The sequence below is a fragment of the Schistocerca cancellata genome, chromosome 6 (assembly GCF_023864275.1).
Source record: "Schistocerca cancellata isolate TAMUIC-IGC-003103 chromosome 6, iqSchCanc2.1, whole genome shotgun sequence".
In the NCBI taxonomy this organism is placed as follows: domain Eukaryota; kingdom Metazoa; phylum Arthropoda; class Insecta; order Orthoptera; family Acrididae; genus Schistocerca; species Schistocerca cancellata.
Genome location: NC_064631.1, coordinates 642,743,747 through 642,765,596, shown reverse-complemented (window position 1 = coordinate 642,765,596; position 21,850 = coordinate 642,743,747). Strand labels below are relative to the sequence as shown.

General features: G+C 42.7%; 1 protein-coding gene across 2 annotated transcripts in view; it reads right to left on the bottom strand.

The window, feature by feature from the left end:
• The window catches only part of LOC126190907 (synaptic vesicle glycoprotein 2C-like), a 477,766-nt gene that overhangs the window by 213,867 nt on the left and 242,049 nt on the right, over positions 1-21,850 (bottom strand). For both annotated transcript variants that reach the window (XM_049931535.1, XM_049931536.1), the window contains exon 3: positions 4,934-5,095. In XM_049931535.1, the coding sequence (XP_049787492.1) occupies positions 4,934-5,095 (162 nt within the window). The remainder of the gene's footprint in view (positions 1-4,933; positions 5,096-21,850) is intronic.

Sequence of the window (21,850 nt, the reverse complement as noted above, 5' to 3'; positions counted from 1 at the left end):
TGTTTATACCAATGTCCGAATGTGCATGGTGGGGTGCACGTTCCGTAATTATTCCCAAGTCCAGTGAAGTTCAGTCTCTCCAAGTGAAGTTGTAAGACTTTCCGCCAAGCAGCCAGGTAACCTTGAGTGGTGCAGCGAGTCATCCACAAGCAGCTGGAACACGGCGTACTGCACTTCCCGATGAGAACTGTCGTTTGCGGCGGCGGCCGGGTTTATATAAGGCTTGCTAGTTAATGGAGCCGTCGGCTGGGGTCGCTGTTTTCCAGGGAAAACCAATCGCAATGTTTCCTGGTGTAGCCAATTGCTGTGTGCTGACAAACGTGTGCGCGCACGAAGGCTGCCAGCGATGGTAGCCGCGAGCCGCCCGGAGAAGTGCGGCCAGCGATGTATTTCTCGGCCATGTAAGGGAGCGTGCGTGTGAAAACGGCCAGCGATGGAAGCAGCGGGCCACCCAGAGAAGTGCGGCCAGCGATGTATTTGGCGGCCGCGTACTGGAGCGCGTTGTTCGGTGTTTGTTAGAAGTGGTGTATACCACATTATTATGCGACTGTAGATATATTGAACACAAATTAAAGAATCACTTGGGCCAACAGACCATTTTAATATTCCTAAATAGATCCACCTGTACTTAGTCTTAAGACTGACTCCTACAAGAGGGGCAGACTGAGATAAATTCAGATGTAAGAAATGTGACCCAGTAGCTCAATCGGTAAAGTCACTCGAAGAAGAGCAGTTGATGTCCACTTCACCTTAACAGATGCACCCCCTGCCCCCTCCAGTACGTGCAAGGACTTTAACAATTGGCAATACTATGTTGTTGTTGTTGTTGTTGTTGTTGTTGTGGTCTTCAGTCCTGAGACTGGTTTGATGCAGCTCTCCATGCCACTCTATCCTGTGCAAGCTTCTTCATCTCCCAGTACCTACTGCAACCTACATCCTTCTGAATCTGCTTAGTGTATTCATCTCTTGGTCTCCCCCTACGATTTTTACCCTCCACGCTGCCCTCCAATACTAAATTGGTGATCCCTTGATGCCTCAGAACATGTCCTACCAACCGATCCCTTCTTCTGGTCAAGTTGTGCCACAAACCTCTCTTCTCCCCAATCCTATTCAATACTTCCTCATTAGTTATGTGATCTACCCATCTAATCTTCAGCATTCTTCTGTAGCACCACATTTCGAAAGCTTCTATTCTCTTCTTGTCTAAATTATTTATCGTCCATGTTTCACTTCCATACATGGCTACACTCCATACAAATACTGTTATAACCTTTAATGCACTAATAAACTGCGTGGATACACAAACATAGAAACAATAGTGGGTTTCTTGCTACCAACTCCGTAGCTGTCACTACACTGCCGTGCCGTGACATCCGGCCGGCGCCGTTCATAGCCAGGTGGCGCTCCCGCGCTCAGCCGAGCTGCGGAGCGCCTCTATCGCCGTGTTTGCGTACTGACGTAGCGGCACTTTTAAATCTCGTGGCACTGTCACAACACTTTTCCCCCCTGGAAAAAAAAGACACTCACTTCCTTGGAGACACGGACAGTGCGGAGACATCCATGGCCTCTTGGGAGACCCCGAGAAGATCCCGCGGAGAAACACGAGAATATGGTCGAAAATGTCCAGGACGGAAGCTTGTGCATGGAACGTGCCTCCTGGACGAGATGATGGGCGAAAACTCCGGAGCAGCATCCATAGGTGTCGTGGACCTGGGGGTGTGCTCCAGCGAGATGGGTCCCGGAGAAGGCGGCGTCGCGACTGGGGCCGGTTCCGGCGTACTCAGAAGCGGCGGCGACGTTGGCTGCAGCGACACGCACGGGAGACCGGCAGCAGCGACAGGACTGGCGTCTCGGGTTGGTGGAGGCGAAAGAAGGGGCGGTGGCACCGGCGTGGCCACCACTCGTGGGCGCATCTGGTCGTAATGACGAACAACCGTGCCGTCGTCCGTACGTATTTCACAAAGCCGGCGGCCGCGAAGAGCCTTGACCACCTCTGGAATCCGTTTAGGGCGAGATCCATACCCTCGTGCCCACAAGTCGGCGCCTACCGAGTATTTTCCCGCACTAGGGGACACAGGACTAGGCCTGACAGGGTGAAGCAGGTGCAGTAGAGTGCGCGGTTGGCGGCCATGCAAGAGTTCAGCAGGGCTGCGATCACCCATAGGCGTGAAGCGATAAGAACTCAGAAATTGCAACAGAGCGTCATCGGTAGAAAAATCAGTAAGGAATTTTTTCATCTGGCTTTTGAAAGTGCGGACAAGGCGCTCGACCTCCCCATTCGATTGGGGATGGAAAGGCGGTGCTGTAACATGATGAATCCCTTGTCCAGTACAAAAATCACGGAAGGCCTGCGAAGAGAACTGAGGGCCGTTGTCCGTGACGATCGTGAAGGGAAGGCCTTCTAGCGCAAAGAGTTTGGACAAAGCCAGCGTCGTCGCCGCCGTGGTGGGCGACGGACATCGAACCACAAACGGAAACTTCGAGAAGGCGTCAATCAACAGGAGCCAATAAGTGCCTAGGAAGGGGCCGGCAAAGTCAGCGTGCACCCGTTCCCATGGCTGCGCCGGATCAGGCCACGGAGAGGGCATTGTACGGGGTGCAGCCAGTTGTTGAGCACACTGACCACACGCAGCGACCATATGGGAGATGTCCGAATCGATACCAGGCCAATAAACATGCCGGCGGGCCAAGGACTTAGTCCGAGAAATCCCCCAATGGCCTTCATGCAATAGTTTGAGAACATCTTTGCGAAGAGAAGCTGGCACCATGACCCGTGGAGATGCGCCATCCGTGGCCAGAAGAACAACACCCTCACGAACAGACAGACGAAGGCGCAAGGCATGGTAGTTGCGAAGGGGATCCGATGCCCGGCCCTTGGTCCTGTCCGGCCAACCCTGTTGAACAAAACCGATCACCCGACGCAGGACCGGGTCCCGCGCAGTAGCCGACGCGACCTGCGAACCTGTAAGCGGAAAACCCTCAACCGCACGACGTTCTTCCTCATCAATGTGGAAACAGAGCAGTTCATCTCGATCGGAAACCGGGTCGGGGCCCATCGGCAAACGCGACAACGCGTCAGCGTTGGCGTGCTGGGCCGTGGGGCGATAGTGAATCTCATAGTGGAAACGAGACAAGTATAAGGCCCAACGTTGCAGGCGGTGAGCCGCCTTATCCGGAAGCGACGCCGAAAGGCTGAACAGAGAGACCAGCGGCTTGTGGTCGGTGATGAGGTGAAACTTAGAATCATACAAAAAAATGCTGAACTTTTTTAGCGCATAAATGATAGCGAGTGGGTGCTGTTTTCGCTGCGAGCGTTGCGGCCCAACGCGACGTTGTTTACGCGAGTGAACCGCCGCCACATCATCGTCCTCCTGGGAAACAGGCAAATTGTCCGTGTCGAAAGTTGACTGTACAGCGCCCACATCACACCACGCGTCTATTTGCGCGCCAGCAGCGTGAGACACTTCAAAGGATTGAGCGATGCTTAGAACTTCCGACAACGACGGGTTTGGCAGTTGTAGGGCACGTTGCCGAACTTCTTTATCAGGAGCAAGCCGTAGGATAGCATCCCTAACCATTGAATCAGCATAAGACTCATGATGAGTGTCCGTGACGAACTGACATTTCCTACTCAGACCGTGTAGTTCCGCTGCCCAAGCCCGGTAAGATTGATGGGGCTGTTTACGACACCGGTAGAACGCCACGCGGGCGGCAACGACGTGGGTGTTTTTTCGGTAATAGTTAGACAATAAGTCACACATTTCTTGGAAGGACAGAGAGGCAGGTTCCCGCAGAGGGGCTAACTGAGATAGCAGCTGATAGATCCGGGGGGAAATCCAAGATAGAAATAACGACTTACACATCGGGGCGTCGACAACGCCGAAAGCCAAGAAGTGTTGCCGCAAACGCTTCTCATAATCTTCCCAGTCTTCAGCGGCCTCGTCGTAAGGAGGGAACGGAGGCGGAGAAGAGGACGACAGACGATGAGTAAGCGACGTCGACAACGCCTGAATAGCAGCCGTCAGCTGTGTTTGTTGTGCCTGAATAGCAGCCGTCAGCTGTGTTTGTTGTTCAATGAGTGCTTGCATAAGCTGTTCCATGTCTGCCCGGACACGAACGCGTAATACTCCAACGCTGGAAAAAAAATATCCGACCTCGTCGCCAAAAAGTGTTATAACCTTTAATGAACTAATAAACTGCGTGGATACACAAACATAGAAACAATAGTGGGTTTCTTGCTGCCAACTCCGTAGCTGTCACTACACTGCCGTGCCGTGACATCCGGCCGGCGCCGTTTATAGCCAGGTGGCGCTCCCGCGCTCAGCCGAGCTGCGGAGCGCCTCTATCGCCGTGTTTGCGTACTGACGTAGCGGCACTTTTAAATCTCGTGGCACTGTCACAACAAATACTTTCAGAAACGAATTCCTGACACTTAAACCTATACTCGATGTTAACAAATTTCTCTTCTTCAGAAACGCTTTCCTTGCCATTGCCAGTCTACATTTTATATCCTCTCTACTTCGACCATCATCAGTTATTTTGCTCCCCAAATAGCAAAACTCCTTTACTACTTTAAGTGTCTCATTTCCTAATCTAATACCCTCAACATCGCCCGACTTAATTCAATACTATGTGTTTGTGAAAATTTCCAGGTTATACTATAGTTCACATTTTACATGGCAGAACATTCAACAATTGCCTTAATGAAGTCAATTTCTTATCATAATAGAGAAAAGATATACCATGATGTACCGTTCTTTAACAGAATCATTCCTTGTAAAACAATATGATGTTCCAACTAAACTTCAACTTCGTAATTGGTCCAAAAAATATGATGAATGTGTTAATAAGCTATTGCATAAGGACACAAAAATGCAAATTCATTGTCAAAAAGCTTTAAACATTAAGTAACACAAGAAACAAAAGTACGTACCTCCATAACCAATGGCGTTCAGAAGACCTTTGTCTGATGGTTTAAGATTTAAATCACAATGTGCCGCCGGAAGCAGGTAAGACATTGCAGTTGTGCTGAACTGATGAGAAAGTGAACAGCAAATAGCTGACAGAAGTATGAGGTAGTTGTATTTGCCAAATCCTGAAAAACAAAGTCAACAGTAAACTCATCTTAAATTTTCTAGAAATTAACCATACTGTGCAATTGTTTCATTCATTTGTATGAGTAGAAACAAGTATATTATGCTGACATTTAAATGAGACAAAAATTATATGTTTACTTCAAGAATTCACATCAAATTCCTTCAGCACATGCAATAAATCACAATCATTCATTACTGGAAGTAAAACACAGCTGCAGACTTATTAGATGAAGTAACAAGAAATGCATATTCTTTATAAACATTGGGAATTAAAAATTTATATGTCTGATGCAATCTACATATACTCATGAGAAACAGATCAACATAATTAGAGGTAGCTACTGTGCTGGAGAGAATGAATGCTCCTGTCTCTATGGCAATTGGAATACTTCAATGTGTCACCTAGACTTGGAAGTCATCAAATTTTGTACCGACTACCAGTATGAGATGTTTATGCTGTTCCCTCTATTTTTAGCTTTACTCAGAATGAAGTTTAATATTAGTTTCAATATCCAGTATCTGAAAATTATAAGAGTAACTTTATCAGACTTCAAAGAAATGAAAGGAAACTCCTAAAACCAAATAAATGTTTTCTTTTTTTTTCCATAGCCAAGTTATTACTATAATGTGTGTAGTTTTTTTCCTTTTTATTCTTTTAGGTTCATATGTATGCCAGAAGGCAGAAAACTTCTCAAAGACTAATTTTCTTCCACTTTGCAACACTGCCTATCTGCATTGTCCATTAAGCCCCCTGAGCTTTGATGATCAAAGTCTTGTAGAGTATCTGTAAATTGATTTCTAGAAACTGTGAAAATGCACTATACAGATTTCCAAGTAACATGGCTTTCTCCCACATTTATTACCACCACAAATACTGTGATGACCAGATCGAGTTTCATAATACACGTTTTATGCAAAACTTTCATATTACATGTTTTATGCAAGTTGGTACCTCTACCTCACTACATCCTAGACAAGGCACTAACAACATAATCACTACATGAAGTCACAGTCCATTTTAGACACAATACAAGTATTAGCAGAACACAGGAGCTGTAGATTATGCAAACAGTGCACACATTTGAGGTTTCGAGATAGTCACCAAGATGATTAAATATCAACTGCATAAAACACAATAAAAGTCCAGATTAAACAACATCTCCATCAGCTCAAAAGAATTAATCTACATCCACTGCTTGATAAAAGTATATCAGATACTCCATGCAAGCATGCTGGTCATATACTCAGAGTTAAAAAGATTTTTTCAGAAATTTTAACGTGAACTTCACAAACAATGAGTAGTTGTATAGGTGTCAACATAGTAATAGTAAGCTGCAACTTTTCTATACAGAAGTCAGCACTGTAAAGAGATGCTGAAAACTCAAGAATCAACTTTAACACAACACAAGCTAGCTGTGGTTTATCAAGATCTTCCATAAATGTTGTACAAGTGCTAGCTGGTCCACACTTAAAATTTCAGGTGATGCCCAACTATTTCCAGACTGGTATATGGGCATATTGCGATCTTGGGAACTACAAAATCATTTAAAAATGATAGGTTATATTTTGCTAATTAGGATGGACTTATACATGTTAATAATTTATGAAATATATTGTGAGTTGACAAAAAGAAAAGTTTATGACAAATATTTTGAGCAACAATGAAAAGAATCAACAATCAGTCTTTCCTTCCCATCCCATACGGTAAGTCTCCCCTGATCCACGGTTCTGGGCGACTTTCCTGAAATCTACCCCTTTTCCTAGACCTCTCCAGTCCTTTTCCTTTACCCTTCCTCCTTCCTCTTCAACCCTTCTGCCTGAAGGAGGAGCCACTGGCTCTGAAAGCTTCCCAATCGCAACCAACTTTTATGTGCATGTTCTGCCGCCACTTGGTGAGTAGATTTTTCAACTATCCAATTAAATATTTTATGGAACCATATTGGGAATGTCTCATTTATGAGTTCAAGTACCATATTGGAAATTGTGGTAAATTAAGAAAAAATCTTAATTCATGGCTTAATCTATTAGTGAAATACATCATTTTGTATATAATAATCAGGCCAAAAGATAAATTAAAATATGTTACTGAAAAGCCAAGATGTTACTGAAAAGCCAAGATGTCAGTATGATCAGAGCTGCTGATTAGCTCACCACAAATTTACTCTAGTGTGCTGTATTAAGAAGTCTGACTATCCACATTTTTGAATCAGCAAACAATAAATCCAAGTGAAACTACTCCAATTATTTATGAGTATGTTACATGTACACTTCATAGGTAACTGTATCAAAATGGCATCATGGAAACAGGAAAAAGATTAATTATTAGTAGAGATGCAATAAAGTCAGGTGAGAGATGCCAGCTTCCTCTGGGTTCTTCCCCTTCCATAAAATAATTTGTAAGTATTCAATCAACAACACGCATTACTATGACCGTTAGTATGGCATCAACTTCAATATTCCATTGTTCATTTTATCCAAATTCAGTATTTTGCTTCATTTAGGATGAATTTTTTCACACATTTTGCTACGTTATTTACATATTTTTGTGTTTTTATCCTCCACCATGGACCCATGCTTCTTCCATCTGCACCAATAAGGAAAGTTTCCTTACCCCTAGACAGAATCCAGTCACACGTACTCTTCCTGTGCTGTTGCTTGGCTCACAGAGTACCCCCCCCCCCCCCCCCAAATGGCCTTACCATCAAATTACCAATCTCCAGCTGCAAACCACTGCAACACCTCTTTCCATTATGATATCCATCTGTTCAGATTCTGCCAGTCCTCAGCCCTCACCAACATAGTCCTGCAAAACCATGTCAATAAGGTTCAAACCTACTTGCAATACCTCCTCTTAATCCATAAAATTCTCCTACTGGTCAATCCCAAATTCTGGATCCCATCTGACACACAGATACTCTTGCCTTCCAGAAACTAGAGCAGCATGCACAAGGCCACCTCAAAAAACTCTCCAACCTCTTCACCTCCTAATCCCATCTGGCCGACCACTATCCACCACCTCTGCAACAACCTCCAAACCTTTCTCACATCCCCCCATAGCTGACAAACCCTGTCTCGCAGACCTGCAACATCTCCCTTCTACCACCATACTGAATCCAGAACCCAAAAAGACCCAAAACACTCTAATGAACCTTTCCTCCAAAAGCCTTAGCCCCACAGAAGTATCAGTCCCTTTTTGCCCTACTCCTGAACTCAGTCAAGCTGGACTTCATAAACACCTTCTTTCCATCTCCCAGTCCCTACAGTGGAAACTTTTTTTTTTTTTTTTTTTTTTTTTTTTTTTTTTTTTTTTTTTTTTTTTTTTTTGGCCACCAACCCTACCAATCAGACTCAACCAAAGACCAATGATGAACCATGCCTGACTCATTTCACTCCTCCTTCCAACTGCGGTGTACCCCCACTGCCCCCAAATCACCCCCATTAACTTTCCAGAATTTCTTAACCTAAGACCTCGCCTCATCATCATTCCCCAAATCCCTCAACATGCAAGCTAACCTTACACCCACAGAAAGAACCGCAATCCACCACCTAAAATCTGATACTGACCTTATTATCCTGTCTGCTGACAAATGCTCCACCACTGTTCTTTGGACCACAAGGATTACCTGGTAGAAGAACTGCACCAGCTATCAGATTCACCCAGCTACAAACCCTCCTACACCGACCCCATTCCAGAAATCCAGCAGGAACTCCAGTCTCCCCTCAAATCCCTAGATCCATCCCAGAGCATATCCCCAGATTCCACCTCTCTCCTCACCCCTACCAGTCTCTGCACTCCTACCTTCTCTACATGCTTCGTAAAGTCCATAGACCCAACCACCCAGGATGCCCCATTGTGGCCAGTTACTGTGCCCCCACTAAGTGAATCTCTGCTCTCGCAGACCAACGCCTTCAGCCTATTACCCGCAACCTACTCTCCTGTATAAAAGATACCAATTATTTCCTCCAGTGACTCTCCACAGTTCTTGTTTGTTCACCACACAGTGCCCTGCTCATCACTATTGATGCCACTTCGCTTTACCTAACATTCGTAATGCCCATGACCTAGCTGCTATTGAACACACCCCCTCCCAGTGCCTTATAGATTCCAAACATACAACCCCTTTCCTGGTCCCCATGACTAGCTACATCCTCGCCTACAGTTACTACTCCTTTTTCGCATCACTCACAAACAAATCCAAGATGTGGCACCTATTCATAGGCCATTTAGAGGAATCCTTCCCAACCATCCAGAATCTCAAATCCCCCACCTGGTCCAGATTCACTGATGACATCTCTGTGATCTGGATTGAAGGTGAGGACAGGCTATACACATTCCTCCATAACTTAAACACCTTCTCCCCCATTTGCTTCACCTCGTCCTCATCAAACCAACAAGCCACCTTCGTTGAACTCCACCTCAAACACGGTTACATCAGTACTTCCGTCCATATCATATCTACCAATCAGCAGCAATGCCTCCATTTTCACCACTGCCACCCCTTCCATACAGCCTAGCCACCCCTGGCCATGGCATCTATAGTGACAAGCAGTCCCTCTTGAAATAAGCCAAGGGTCTCATGAGGACTTCACAGACGATAATTACCCTTCTAACCTTTTACAGAAACAGATCTCTCTTGCCTTATCTCTCCAGCCACCCACCACGTTCCAAAGCCCCACCATCTGGCCAAAGAGGAGCATTCCCTCATGACTCTGAACCAACCAGGAATAGAGAAATTGAATCATATTCTCCGACAGGGTTTCAACTACCTCTCATCATGCCCTGAAATGAGAAATGTCCTACCACTCCTACCCACTATCCTCCTCACTGCTCCCATAGTGGTATTCTGCACCCACCAAACCTGCACAATATCCCTGACAATCCCTGCACAACCCCTCCTTGCGAACTCGCCTCACGGCTCATATCCCTGTAACAGACCTAGATGCAAGACCTGTCTCATATATCCTCCCACCACCACCTACTCTAGTCTGGTCATAAGCATCACCTATCCCATCAGAGGCAGGGCAACATGTGAAAGCAGTCATGTGATCAACAAGCTAAGCTGCAACCAATATGCTTTGTTCTATATGGGCATGACAACCAACATGCTGCTGTCATCATGAATGGCCACCAACAAACTGTGGCCAAGGAACAGCTGAATCGCCCAGTTGCTGATCATGTTGCCCAACGTAACATTCCTCATTTTAATGACTGCTTCACATCCTTCCTAGCAACATCAGCTTTTCTAAACTGTGCAGGTGGGAACACTCCCTGCAATATATCTGATGTTCCTGTAGCCCTCCTGACCTCAACCTTCATTAGTTGTTGTCCTTCAACCAGCTACCCCCTTCCCAGGTTCCAATTCCACATCCTTCTATTCCAAATGCACACTCACAGTGTCTTTATACTTCCCTCCTTTCCTTCCCACCATCCCCCTCCCCCATCAAACCTCCCAACTGCACCTAGCTGCCCTGCCCTCTCTCCACCTCATCCCTGCATGCTCCCACAATATCTGTATTGTGCTCTTCCTCTCCATCCCCACCCCAGCCTCCTCCTTACCCCCGCCACCCAGATTGCTTCTCCCATCTTACACAGTTGCTCACAGTCTGGCCCCAGCAACCAGGGACAGGGGTTGTTGTTTGTGTGTGTGTGTGTGTGTGTGTGTGTGTGTGTGTGTGTGTGTGTGTGTGTGTGTTTTGGTAGATTTTGTAAGGCCTTCTGGCCAAAAGCTTATGCATTTAGTAGTCTTTTTGTGGCACCTGTGGGTCAATACAAGTGAAGTGGTCTAATAAAAATTAAGTGGGTTGCTTGAGCATTTTTAAATACTTTACTTTTTTTATATGTGATTTTTCAAAAAAATTTACCTTTCACCTTTACTGAATGGCGGCCATTTTCATTTGTAAGCTCACGACAATGTTTCAGTTTAGAGATGTTAACAAAAATATTAATATCTCTGCACTGGAGTAAGTTACAACAATATTGCAATTAACATGATTGTTTTTAGAAAAGTGTCCTCTACAATGTCTATTACAAAAAATACCCTAAATTCAAAAATAACCAGTCAACATTACCTCCAAAGTTTGGTATCCAAATTTTCAAAACTCCTCTTTTTAGGCCCAAAAATAACAGACAAGGAGTGATTTATGAGAGTATATTTTTCCTATAGTTAGATATCATATAGTACTAGCCTCATACAGAGCAAGAACACTTACAAATGTTTCCTTAATTTTTAATGAATTTTTTAAAATTTTCATTTTTTGTAAAGTTTGGCGTTAGTTATCTCAGGTGGGACTGAATATAAAAATATGATTTTTGCACAGTTTTTACACCTATATGATAGCAACATACTGCAAAAACTTCAACATTGATATCTGACTGTGAACAAAGATATGAATTTTTGAAAATGAGGAGATAATTCACATTACTCTACAACTGATCTTATGAGTGTTGCCTTTCATGTGTGATATTGGTGGGATATAATGAATTATTATTGATGTAAGGTACTGAATTATTCACAAAAAGTGGAAAAATAATTGAAATTAACATTTATATTATTTTGACATACTTAAAATAAACATTTTCAATTAACATCCTTCGAGATGCGACTGTTCCTAAGCCTGGTGGTGAATGTTAAGAACACTTCAGACAGCTTCCTTCTGTGATATAGAATAAGACCTCCCAGTTTCTGTGGTAAGTTCAAGCACTGAAAGTTTCCTTAAAATAGTTTTCATTGGTATCCAAATTTTGTCACTAGCAGATTTCTTGAATAATGTTCTTGGGCCAGCAGGATGGTAAAAATGCACAAAAACATAATTGTTTTCCAAACTTATTTTTTTCAACCTCTGCAAGCCACCACTGTCCATCATACACACATGCCACTATGCCATTCAACGTTAAAGACAGAGACGTAATTTTACTGACACAATGATCCTCATAAATTTTGCTTTCTGATGTTACATAGCATCAAACTAAGTTTTCTGTGATGCCAAGGAATTTGTGGAAATACCTTGTTCCTTTTATTGCTATACAGTTTTCAAGTCTGGTTTGAAGTGTTGTTTTCATATGCAGAACCACTTCTTTCTTGATCAGCAAATAGGTAATGCCTTTAATATAATCCTTGCAAAAGACATACATGTCCTGTACTGTGAGAATTTGGTCTGTGTTTGGTCTTTGTAGGCTGGCTTTACTTACTTCATGGTTTGTTGTACCTCCTACTCCATCACATGCATTTTACCATGGCAAGGTGCAAAAAGGTGCCATGCAGTCTCCAACCCAAAGTCTACTTTGTGGTTGCACAGATTTGAAAAATTCTTTTTGTTCTTATATTGACTACCACTTCCATCTGAAAAGTATATCAGCTTCTCAACCTTGGAAAAATTTTCTTTTATGTAATTTATTACATACTTTTGAAACACACATGCAGCCAAAGTGTTGTGCTTCAAGTAGTCACTTAGAATGCAAATTGAAGACCTGCAAACTTCATCTTTCTCATTTTTAAAGTAGAGAATAAATGGATGCACCATTGCCTGGTCCCTGACCCAGTGGTACCCTTGTATTGCATTCTGAATCACAAATGTAAAATTTTCTGCTAAATCAGCTAGCACTGTGCATTCACTTTCATGAAGTTGAGCTTTTTTGCCCTTCAAAAACTTACTTTGGATTTTAGAAACATAGTGGTGACTTTCGAGTTTTTGTAAGTTATCAATTAAAGATTCCAAGTACTCTTCCTGAGATTTAACCACTTATCATTTCTGCCCTATCAGTTGTGACCCTCTGTTTGAAGGTAATACTGTCTGGCATTTCCTCAGCATATTCGTGAAACAATTCAATAACAGTTTCCTTACCAGGGCATTTATTACACAAAGTCATCATGCAGCCATAACTGTTAGTGTCACAGTGTCACTTTGTTCTTAAGATCACTGAGGTTTGCACCTGCAATCATCAGTTTGACATTTTGATGATATAAACAAACACATACGCAGTGTGTCCCTGAGGATCCAGCCAAAATACACCACTTAGGGCGGAGATCACAAAATTTTGACCTTCCAATTTTGCTTTCAGGATGAGAATTTTTTAAAGCTACATAAAGTTCATTTGGATTTGACAGCACTTGTCGTTTCTGCTTTGTTACTTTAACTCCATTTATAACAACTCTTTTGCTATCTTTTCAACCTGGGCACATTCTACTGTTTTCATCATCTTCAAAAAACTGCTAGATCTTTTAAATTGTTTCTTCACTTATACCTACTCCCTTCTTCTTTCATAAAACTGGAAGAATGCCATGCTCTTTCACTAATTTTTGTGTTAACCATGAGTCAGGGAGCAAACCTAAAATTTTAACTTTTTCCTCTTTAGATATCACTGAACATTTAATTTTTAATTTCTCTATAAAGCTCAGATATTCAGTATCAGATGGTGCTGGTGGTAGGTTTTCTTCTTCTTTAGAAATAATGTTGCTATCTGTATTATTAAAGCATATTTCCAAGTCTTTTCCAACTTTGTCTGAAATTTGTTGTATCTTATTTTCAATAGATGCTTTCCTTTTTCTGCTACTTAATTTTATCACTTTCAAAGCAGGAGATATGTCTAACTTAGAACAAGCAAAATCCAATATGCTAACAGCTTCCTCGTTAGGGATATAAATATCATTAACAAGGTTACATGATTCTGGTTCTGGATTCACAACAAATATTTTTGAGTAACAATTTGGGCACAGGGAATTTCCAGGAATCACATTACATTTCCCTTGGGAAGCTGTTTCACTTTCACATAATAAGGACAAATGTTCCAGTTTTATTTAAACATATAACACATCAGCCTCAGTTGCAAATAGAAACCATTCTTTACCTAGGTTTCAGCCAAAATAATTTGCCCCCCTTCAGAAGCTATTGACACTAAACTGTTGCATGTCAAAGTTTGGCCATGTCAAATATAAAACTACAGCACCGCAGTACCCAGTCATAAATCTACATTACTTAGCTGAAGAGAAACAGCAGGCCCCACTGTGCGGACGAGGTCGGTAGGCCGTGAGGGCTGCGCCGGAACTAACTGCAGCGAGCAGCTATTTACCGAGAACTGCTGACGGTCATGCCCATGCGCGTGTGGAAATATAGATGCATAAACAGTAGCTACCTTTACATTAGGAATTGGATTAATACAACCATTAAAACTGTTAATGGCGTAATCTGTAACCGAAATCACTTCTGAGGGGAACAAGAACCCGATAAACGGATTCGGAGCCCATAAGAAAGACAGGCTATTACTCAGAAAAATTATTCCCCAATTTTGAACACATTACTATTCGACTAAAGAAAGTGGAGTCAGGTGTCGGTGAGTACAAGGCACCGTAACGTCAGGGCCGGTGAAGCAATGGTTGAAAATTTTCAAAAAAGCTCCCAATCCACCAAATAACACAGAGCTATTAAATTGTGAGGTTAAAGGCACTAGGCTTGACATCCTTGAGGAGAATTGAGAAATAAGAACTGATGTTACGGTGCCTTGTAGTCACCCGACGCCTGACTCCACTTTCTTTAGTCGAATAGTAATGTATTCAAAATTGATGAATAATTTTGCCGAGTAATAGCCTGTGTTTCTTACGGGTTCCGAATCCGTTTATAGGGTTCTCGTTCTCCTCAGAAGTATGTTCGGTTACAGATTACACCATTAACAGTTTTAATGGTTATATTAATCCAATTCCTAACATAAAGGTAGCTAGTGTTTATGCATCTATATTTCCACACGCACATGCGCATGACCATCAGCAGTTCTCGGTACATAGCTGCTTGCTGCGATTAGTTCCGGCGCAGTTCTCACGACCTACCAACCTCGTCCGCACAGTGGGGCCTGCTGTTTCTCTTCAGCTAAGTAATGTAGATTTATGACTGGGTACTGCAGTGCTGTTGTTTTGTATTTGACATGGCCAAACTTTGACATGCAATAGTTTAGTGTCAACAGCTTCTGAACAAGGTCAAAATTTATTTTGGCTGAAACCTACGTAAAGACTGGTTTCCATTTGCAACTGAGGCTGATGTGTTATATGTTTAATTATTACATTTGCTGATAGGGCTGCACGATGTTAAAAATTCTCAAGGTTTATTTCCCTCAAACCTCTAGTAATAGGCTTTTTATGAACTTTAAGTGGATCACAGCACTTTCTTCCAAAAATGTGGTTGTACTTCAGGATATATTTCTTCTCATGATACTCACACACTGATGTTACTGAAGAACTTACTCGAAATTTAAACAAAGTTTTTTAACTTCATCAAAGTCATTGATGTTTTTCAAGTTTTTTGAAACTGAACCGTAAACTGTTTTGTGACACACTTCACTTGCTATCTGTCCAACAGAGCACTGTTCATCCATGTTATCGCATTCCAGTTAATCTCTCAAAATTAACTACAAATTACACACAGGACAAAGCACATAACACATTCTACACTCTCAATGAAGTATATACATCCACTCTAACAGAGATTTCAGAACAGACTGACTACAATAATGTACCCAGCAATAATGTACTTCTACAATGCTACACCCAGCAATAATGTACTTCTTTATTGACAATAAACCTAAACGTAAATGGGTATAAACTAAATGAATATTGGGTGATAGTTTTAACTAAATATATGTCACAATTAAATTTTATTACAATGAAATAATAAACCATTTAATACGTAACAGCCTAAGATCAGTTGTAGAGTAATGTGAATTATTTCCTCATTTTCAAAAATTCATGCCTTTGTTCACAGTCAGATATCAATGTTGAAATATTTACAGTACGTTGCTATCATATAGGTGTACAAACTGTGTGAAAATCATAGTTTTATATTCAGTCCCACCTGAGATAACTAACCTCAAACTTTACAAAAAATTAAAATTTTCAAATTTCAAAAATTTATAAAAAAATAAGGAAACTTTTATAACATCAAGTTGAACACATATATTTCAAAAAACGACACAACACATGTAAGTCACAGAGCAAGTAGACAAAGTAAGAATGTGTACATGGTAACATTCAAATCAGCACCGAGTGCAAGTCTAGCGGCTGCTGGCTGGCTGGCCGCTTAAGTGGCGCGGCTGCTGCATCGCTGGCAGACAACACTGCATGTAGAGGACGCGCGTAACTGCGCGGCAGCACTTTGAAAGATCGGCGAGTCACAACACTTTTCCCCCCTTTGAATTTTTTGCACTGGTCTTGATGGAGATTGCTGTAGATTGCTAACGTCCATAGGTGTTGTTTGACTGGACTTTAAGTCTTGAGGAGGCATCTTGCCGTATGGATGGAAGTGACCCGATGATAACAGGTTGAGATGACAGGAGACGTAGGGGTCGAATCTCCTGGGGCCCCATGCACCGATCTGCCTGCTGCGGCAAGTCCGGTTGTTATAACAGGAGACATGGGTGATGTGTCGGCGTCATAGGAGAAGGAGGCGAATAGAGTTGTTCTGACAGATGATTGTCATTCGGTTCCTTGCATGGGCACGTCTCCTGGTGGTGTCTGTTCTTGTGCTGGCACCGAGATAATGGTGAGAGGGCTGCGTTGTGAGTAATGAGAGATGCTAAGATCCCGAGCGTCAGGTAGAGCCGAAGGTGATGTAGCGGCATTCGGAACAGGCGTTGCCAGCACATGAGGCCGAAGCTGGTCCGAATGACGCACTGCAACACCCGTGTCCATCTGGATTTCATACAGGCGTCAGCCAAGGTGTCATAAGATGCAGCCAGGACTCCATTTTGGCCGCCTGCCATATCCCCGTACCCATACAAGGTCGCCAGCGGTGAACCGGCCAAGCGAAGGCACCCGCGGCCGTGAGGTGGAAGGCTGCAGAAGATGAGGTAGGGTGTGGGGCTGTCGGCCATGTAAGAGCTCAGCCAGGCTGTGGTCGCCCATGGGGTTGAAACGGTAAGAAGCCAGAAATTGGAGAAGCGCATCATCAGCAGCAGAACAAGTCAGGAGTTTCCTCATCTGAGCCTTAAATGTGCGGACCAGTCGTTCAGCCTCAGTGTTTGACTGTGGATGGAACAGAGGGGCCATGTGTCACAATTGCAAAAAAAAGGGTCATGTGTCATCCGTTTTCAAACCTGACCGCATGCCTGATGTTCATGACCATGACGCTGATTCTGCTTCGGTGTTGTCTGTCAATGGTACTTCTTTCCTTTCAGGGAAGTTATTCCTCACTGTCCAAATCCTTGGTCAGGATGTTCGCATGCAGGTGGATACTGGTTCTGCTGCCACTATAATCAATTCTCAGACGTATCTTCAGTTGGGTTCTCCAACCATATCACCTGTCACTCGGCAATTACGGACGTACAATAAACAGAAGATTTCTCTCTTGGGACAATTTAATGCTGAGGTATCTTACAAATCCATCGTTCGCACTTTTCCCATATTTGTGGTCGACCACAGTAATGCGGAAAATCTTTTTGGTTTCGATGCCTTTCGCGGTTTTTGGGTTCTCCATAGTTTACTCTGTCAATATCGTCTCTGATCCCATTCCTTATGCTCAATTGGATTCCTTGTCGACGACATTTTCGTCCCTTTTTTCTCCTGGGTAGGCCGTGCAAATGACTTTGAAGCTCATATCACGCTCAAACCCACTGCTCGGCCTAAGTTTTTTCGGGCTCAGCCCATTCCTGTGGCCCTTCGTGATCAGGTCAAACGGGAGCTGGATTGTCTCACTGCTACAGGGGTCTTGCTTCCTAGAACTTCAAGTGAGTGTTTCTCTCCTGTCATTGTCGTTGCTAAGCCCAATGGTGATATTCGTCTCTGTGGCGATTTCAAAGCCACTGTAAATGCTCAATGCCTCATCGACACTGAAAAATTGTTCACTAAACTTGCTGGAGGCCAGTATTTTTCTAAAATTGACCTGTCGGAAGCTTATCATCAACTTCCTCTCGACGCTGTTTCCCGGCAGTTTCTGATCCCATCCTTGTCGCCAATTTTTATAATGTCAAGTTGAACACATACATTTCAAAAAATGACACAACACATGTAAGTCACATAGTAAGTAGACAAAGTAAGACATGTGTACATGGTAACATTCAAATCAGCACTGAGTCCAAGTCTAGCGGGCACTGGCTTGCTGGCTGCTTAAGTGGCACGGCTGTTGCATCGCTGGCAGATAGCGCCGCATGTAAAGGACGCACGTAACTGCGCGGCGGCACTTTGAAAGATCGGAGAGTCACAACAGAAACATTTGAGGCTAGTAGTGTATGATATCTAACTATAGGAAAAAATAGACACTCATAAATCACTCCTTGTTTGTTATTTTTGGGCCTAAAAAGTGGACTTTTGAAAATTTTGATACCAAACTTTGGAGGTCATTTTGAATGGTTATTTTTGAATTTAGGGTATTGTTTGTAATAGACAACATTGTACAGAGAGCACTTTTCTAAAAACAATCATGTTAATTGCAATGTTGTTGTAACTTAGCACAGTGCAGTGATATTAAAATTTTTGCTAATGTCTCCAGACTGAAAAATCATCGCGTGCCTACAAATGAAAATGGCTGCCATCCAGTAAAAGTACGAGATAAATTATTTTGAACTTCTAAAATATAGGGCAATCACATATAAAAAAATTAAAATATTTAAAAATGGTAAAGTCACCATCACTGGACCACTTCACTTCATACGGATTGACCTCTGTCTGTGACTCAACATCTCTGCTATATGGCAAGCAGGATTTTATCCTTTTCATTATATTGTACATATGGGATAGAGAAGGTACAAGACACTGGGCAGAGAGATTTCCATGATCAATGCCATCAGACATATAAAGCAACTAGTAAGTCACAGCAAACATTGGTACACATTGACGGCAAGGTACAAGTACATTAGAAAGCACTGGAGGTCATACATCCCAACAGAGTGCTGTTCAGATAGATGATGGAAATATTCTATCAGAGATATTTAAATGCACCAGAGTGGAGCCCCTGATACATGTTCACTAATTTCTCACCAACAAATGATACAGCAACTCACTACCCAAACCAGATAATGTGCACCAGTTTTTTGTTTGCCTACAACTAATTTCAGGCACTGTACCTTTAACAAGACAATGAATTCTGCCACATTGATTTGAGAACTATTTAGTGCACACGAGGTTACCTATGTGACCTTCTAGTTCCCTCAACATCAGTCCCACCATTCACCTCGTTGAGCAACATATGAGCACTTTCGATCTGAGTGATCTCTAATCATGACGGTTTCCCAATGCTTTTGGTGTGTAATGAGTTCGCATCACAATGCAATGATACTTTCACCTGGGGAAAGGCCATCCTACTTGTTAGTTGGTAAGTATCCGTTACTCAGTTGCTTGTGAGTAGATTCAGCATTTAAGTTTTGTAATGTTCATATTTTAAATATAGTACTGAGTTACGTTATGAACCATGGACCTTGCTGTTGGTGGGGAGGCTTGCGTGCCTCAGCGATACACATGGCCGTACCGTAGGTGCAACCACAATGGAGGGGTATCTGTCGAGAGGCCAGACAAATGAGTGGTTCCTGAAGAGGGGCAACAGCCTTTTCAGACAACAGTCTGGATGATTGACTGATCTGGCCTTGTAACACTAACCAAAACGGCCTTGCTGTGGTGGTACTACGAACGGCTGAAAGCAAGGCGAAACTACAGCTGTAATTTTTCCCGAGGGGATGCAGCTTTACTGTATGGTTAAATGATGATGGCGTCCCCTTGGGTAAAATATTCCGGAGGTAAAATAGCCCCCCATTCGGATCTCCAGGCAGGGACTACTCAAGGGGACGTCGTTATCAGGAGAAAGAAAACTGGCATTCTACGGATCGGAGCATGGAATGTCAGATCCCTTAATCGGGCAGGTAGGTTAGAAAATTTAAAAAGGGAAATGGATAGGTTAAAGTAAGATATAGTGGGAATTAGTGAAGTTCGGTGGCAGGAGGAACAAGACTTTTGGTCAGGTGAATACAGGGTTATAAACACAAAATCAGATAGGGGTAATGCAGTAGGTTTAATGATGAATAAAAAAAAAAAAATTAAAAAAAAAATAGGAGTGTGGGTAAGCTACTAAGAACAGCATAGTGAACGCATTATTGTGGCCAAGATAGACACGAAGCCTATGCCTACTACAATAGTACAAGTTTATATGCCAACTAGCTCTGCAGATGATGAAGAAATTGATGAAATGTATGATGAAACAAAAGAAATTATTCAGGTAGTGAAGGGAGACGAAAATTTAATAGTCGTGGGTGACTGGAATTCGAGAGTAGGAAAAGTGAGAGAAGGAAACTTAGTACGTGAATATGGATTGGGGCTAAGAAATGAAATAGGAAGCCGCCTGGCAGAATTTTTCACGGAGCACAACCTAATCATAGCTAACACTTGGTTCAAGAATCATGAAAGTAGGCTGTATACATGGAAGAAGCCTGGAGATACTGACAGGTTTCAGATAGATTATATAATGGTAAGACAGGGATTTAGGAACCAGGTTTTAAATTGTAAGACATTACCAGGGGCAGATGTGGACTCTGACCACAATCTATTGGTTATGAATTATAGATTAAAACTGAAGAAACTGCAAAAAGGTGGGAATCTAAGGAGATGGGACCTGGATAAACTGACTAAACCAGAGGTTGTACAGAGTTTCAGGGAGAGCATAAGGGAACAATTGACAGGAATGGGGGAAAGAAATACAGTAGAAGAGGAATGGGTAGCTCTGAGGGATGAAGTAGTGAAGGCAGCAGAGGATCAAGTAGGTAAAAAGACGAGGGCTAGTAGCAATCCTTGGGTAACAGAAGAAATATTGAATTTAATTGATGAAAGGAGAAAATATAAAAATGCAGTAAATGAAGCAGGCAAAAAGGAATACAAACGTCTCAAAAATGAGATCGACAGGAAGTGCAAAATGGCTAAGCAGGGATGGCTAGAGGACAAATGTAAGGATGTAGAGGCTTATCTCACTAGGGGTAAGATAGATACTGCCTACAGGAAAATTAAAGAGACCTTTGGAGAAAAGAGAACCACTTGTATAAATATCAAGAGCTGAGATGGAAACCCAGTTCTAAGCAAATAAGGGAAAGCAGAAAGGTGGAAGGAGTATATAGAGGGTCTATACAAGGGCAATGTACTTGAGGACGATATTATGGAAATGGAAAAGGATGAAGATGAAATGGGAGATACAATATTGTCTGAAGAGTTTGACAGAGCACTGAAAGACCTGAGTCAAAACAAGGCCTCGGGAGTAGAGAACATTCCATTAGAACTACGTATGGCCTTGGGAGATCCAGTTCTGACAAAACTCTACCATCTGGTGAGCAAGTTGCATGAGACATGTGAAATACCCTCAGACTTCAAGAAGAATATAATAATTCCAATCCCAGAGAAAGCAGGTGTTGACAGATGTGAAAATTACCAAACTATCAGTTTAATAAGTCACAGCTGCAAAATACTAACGCGAATTCTTTACAGACGAAAGGAAAAACTGGTAGAAGCCCACCTGGGGCAAGATCAGTTTGGATTCCATAGAAATATTAGAACACGTGAGGCAATACTGACCTTATGAATTATATTAGAAGAAAGATTAAGGAAAGGCAAACCTATGTTTCTAGCATTTGTAGACTTAGAGAAAGCTTTTGACAATGTTGACTGGAATACTCTCTTTCAGACTCTAAAGTTGGCAGGGGTAAAATACAGGGAGTGAAAGGCTATTTACAATTTGCCCAGAAACCAGATGGCAGTTATCAGTGTCGAGGGGCATGAAAGAAGCAGTGGTTGGGAAGGGAGTGA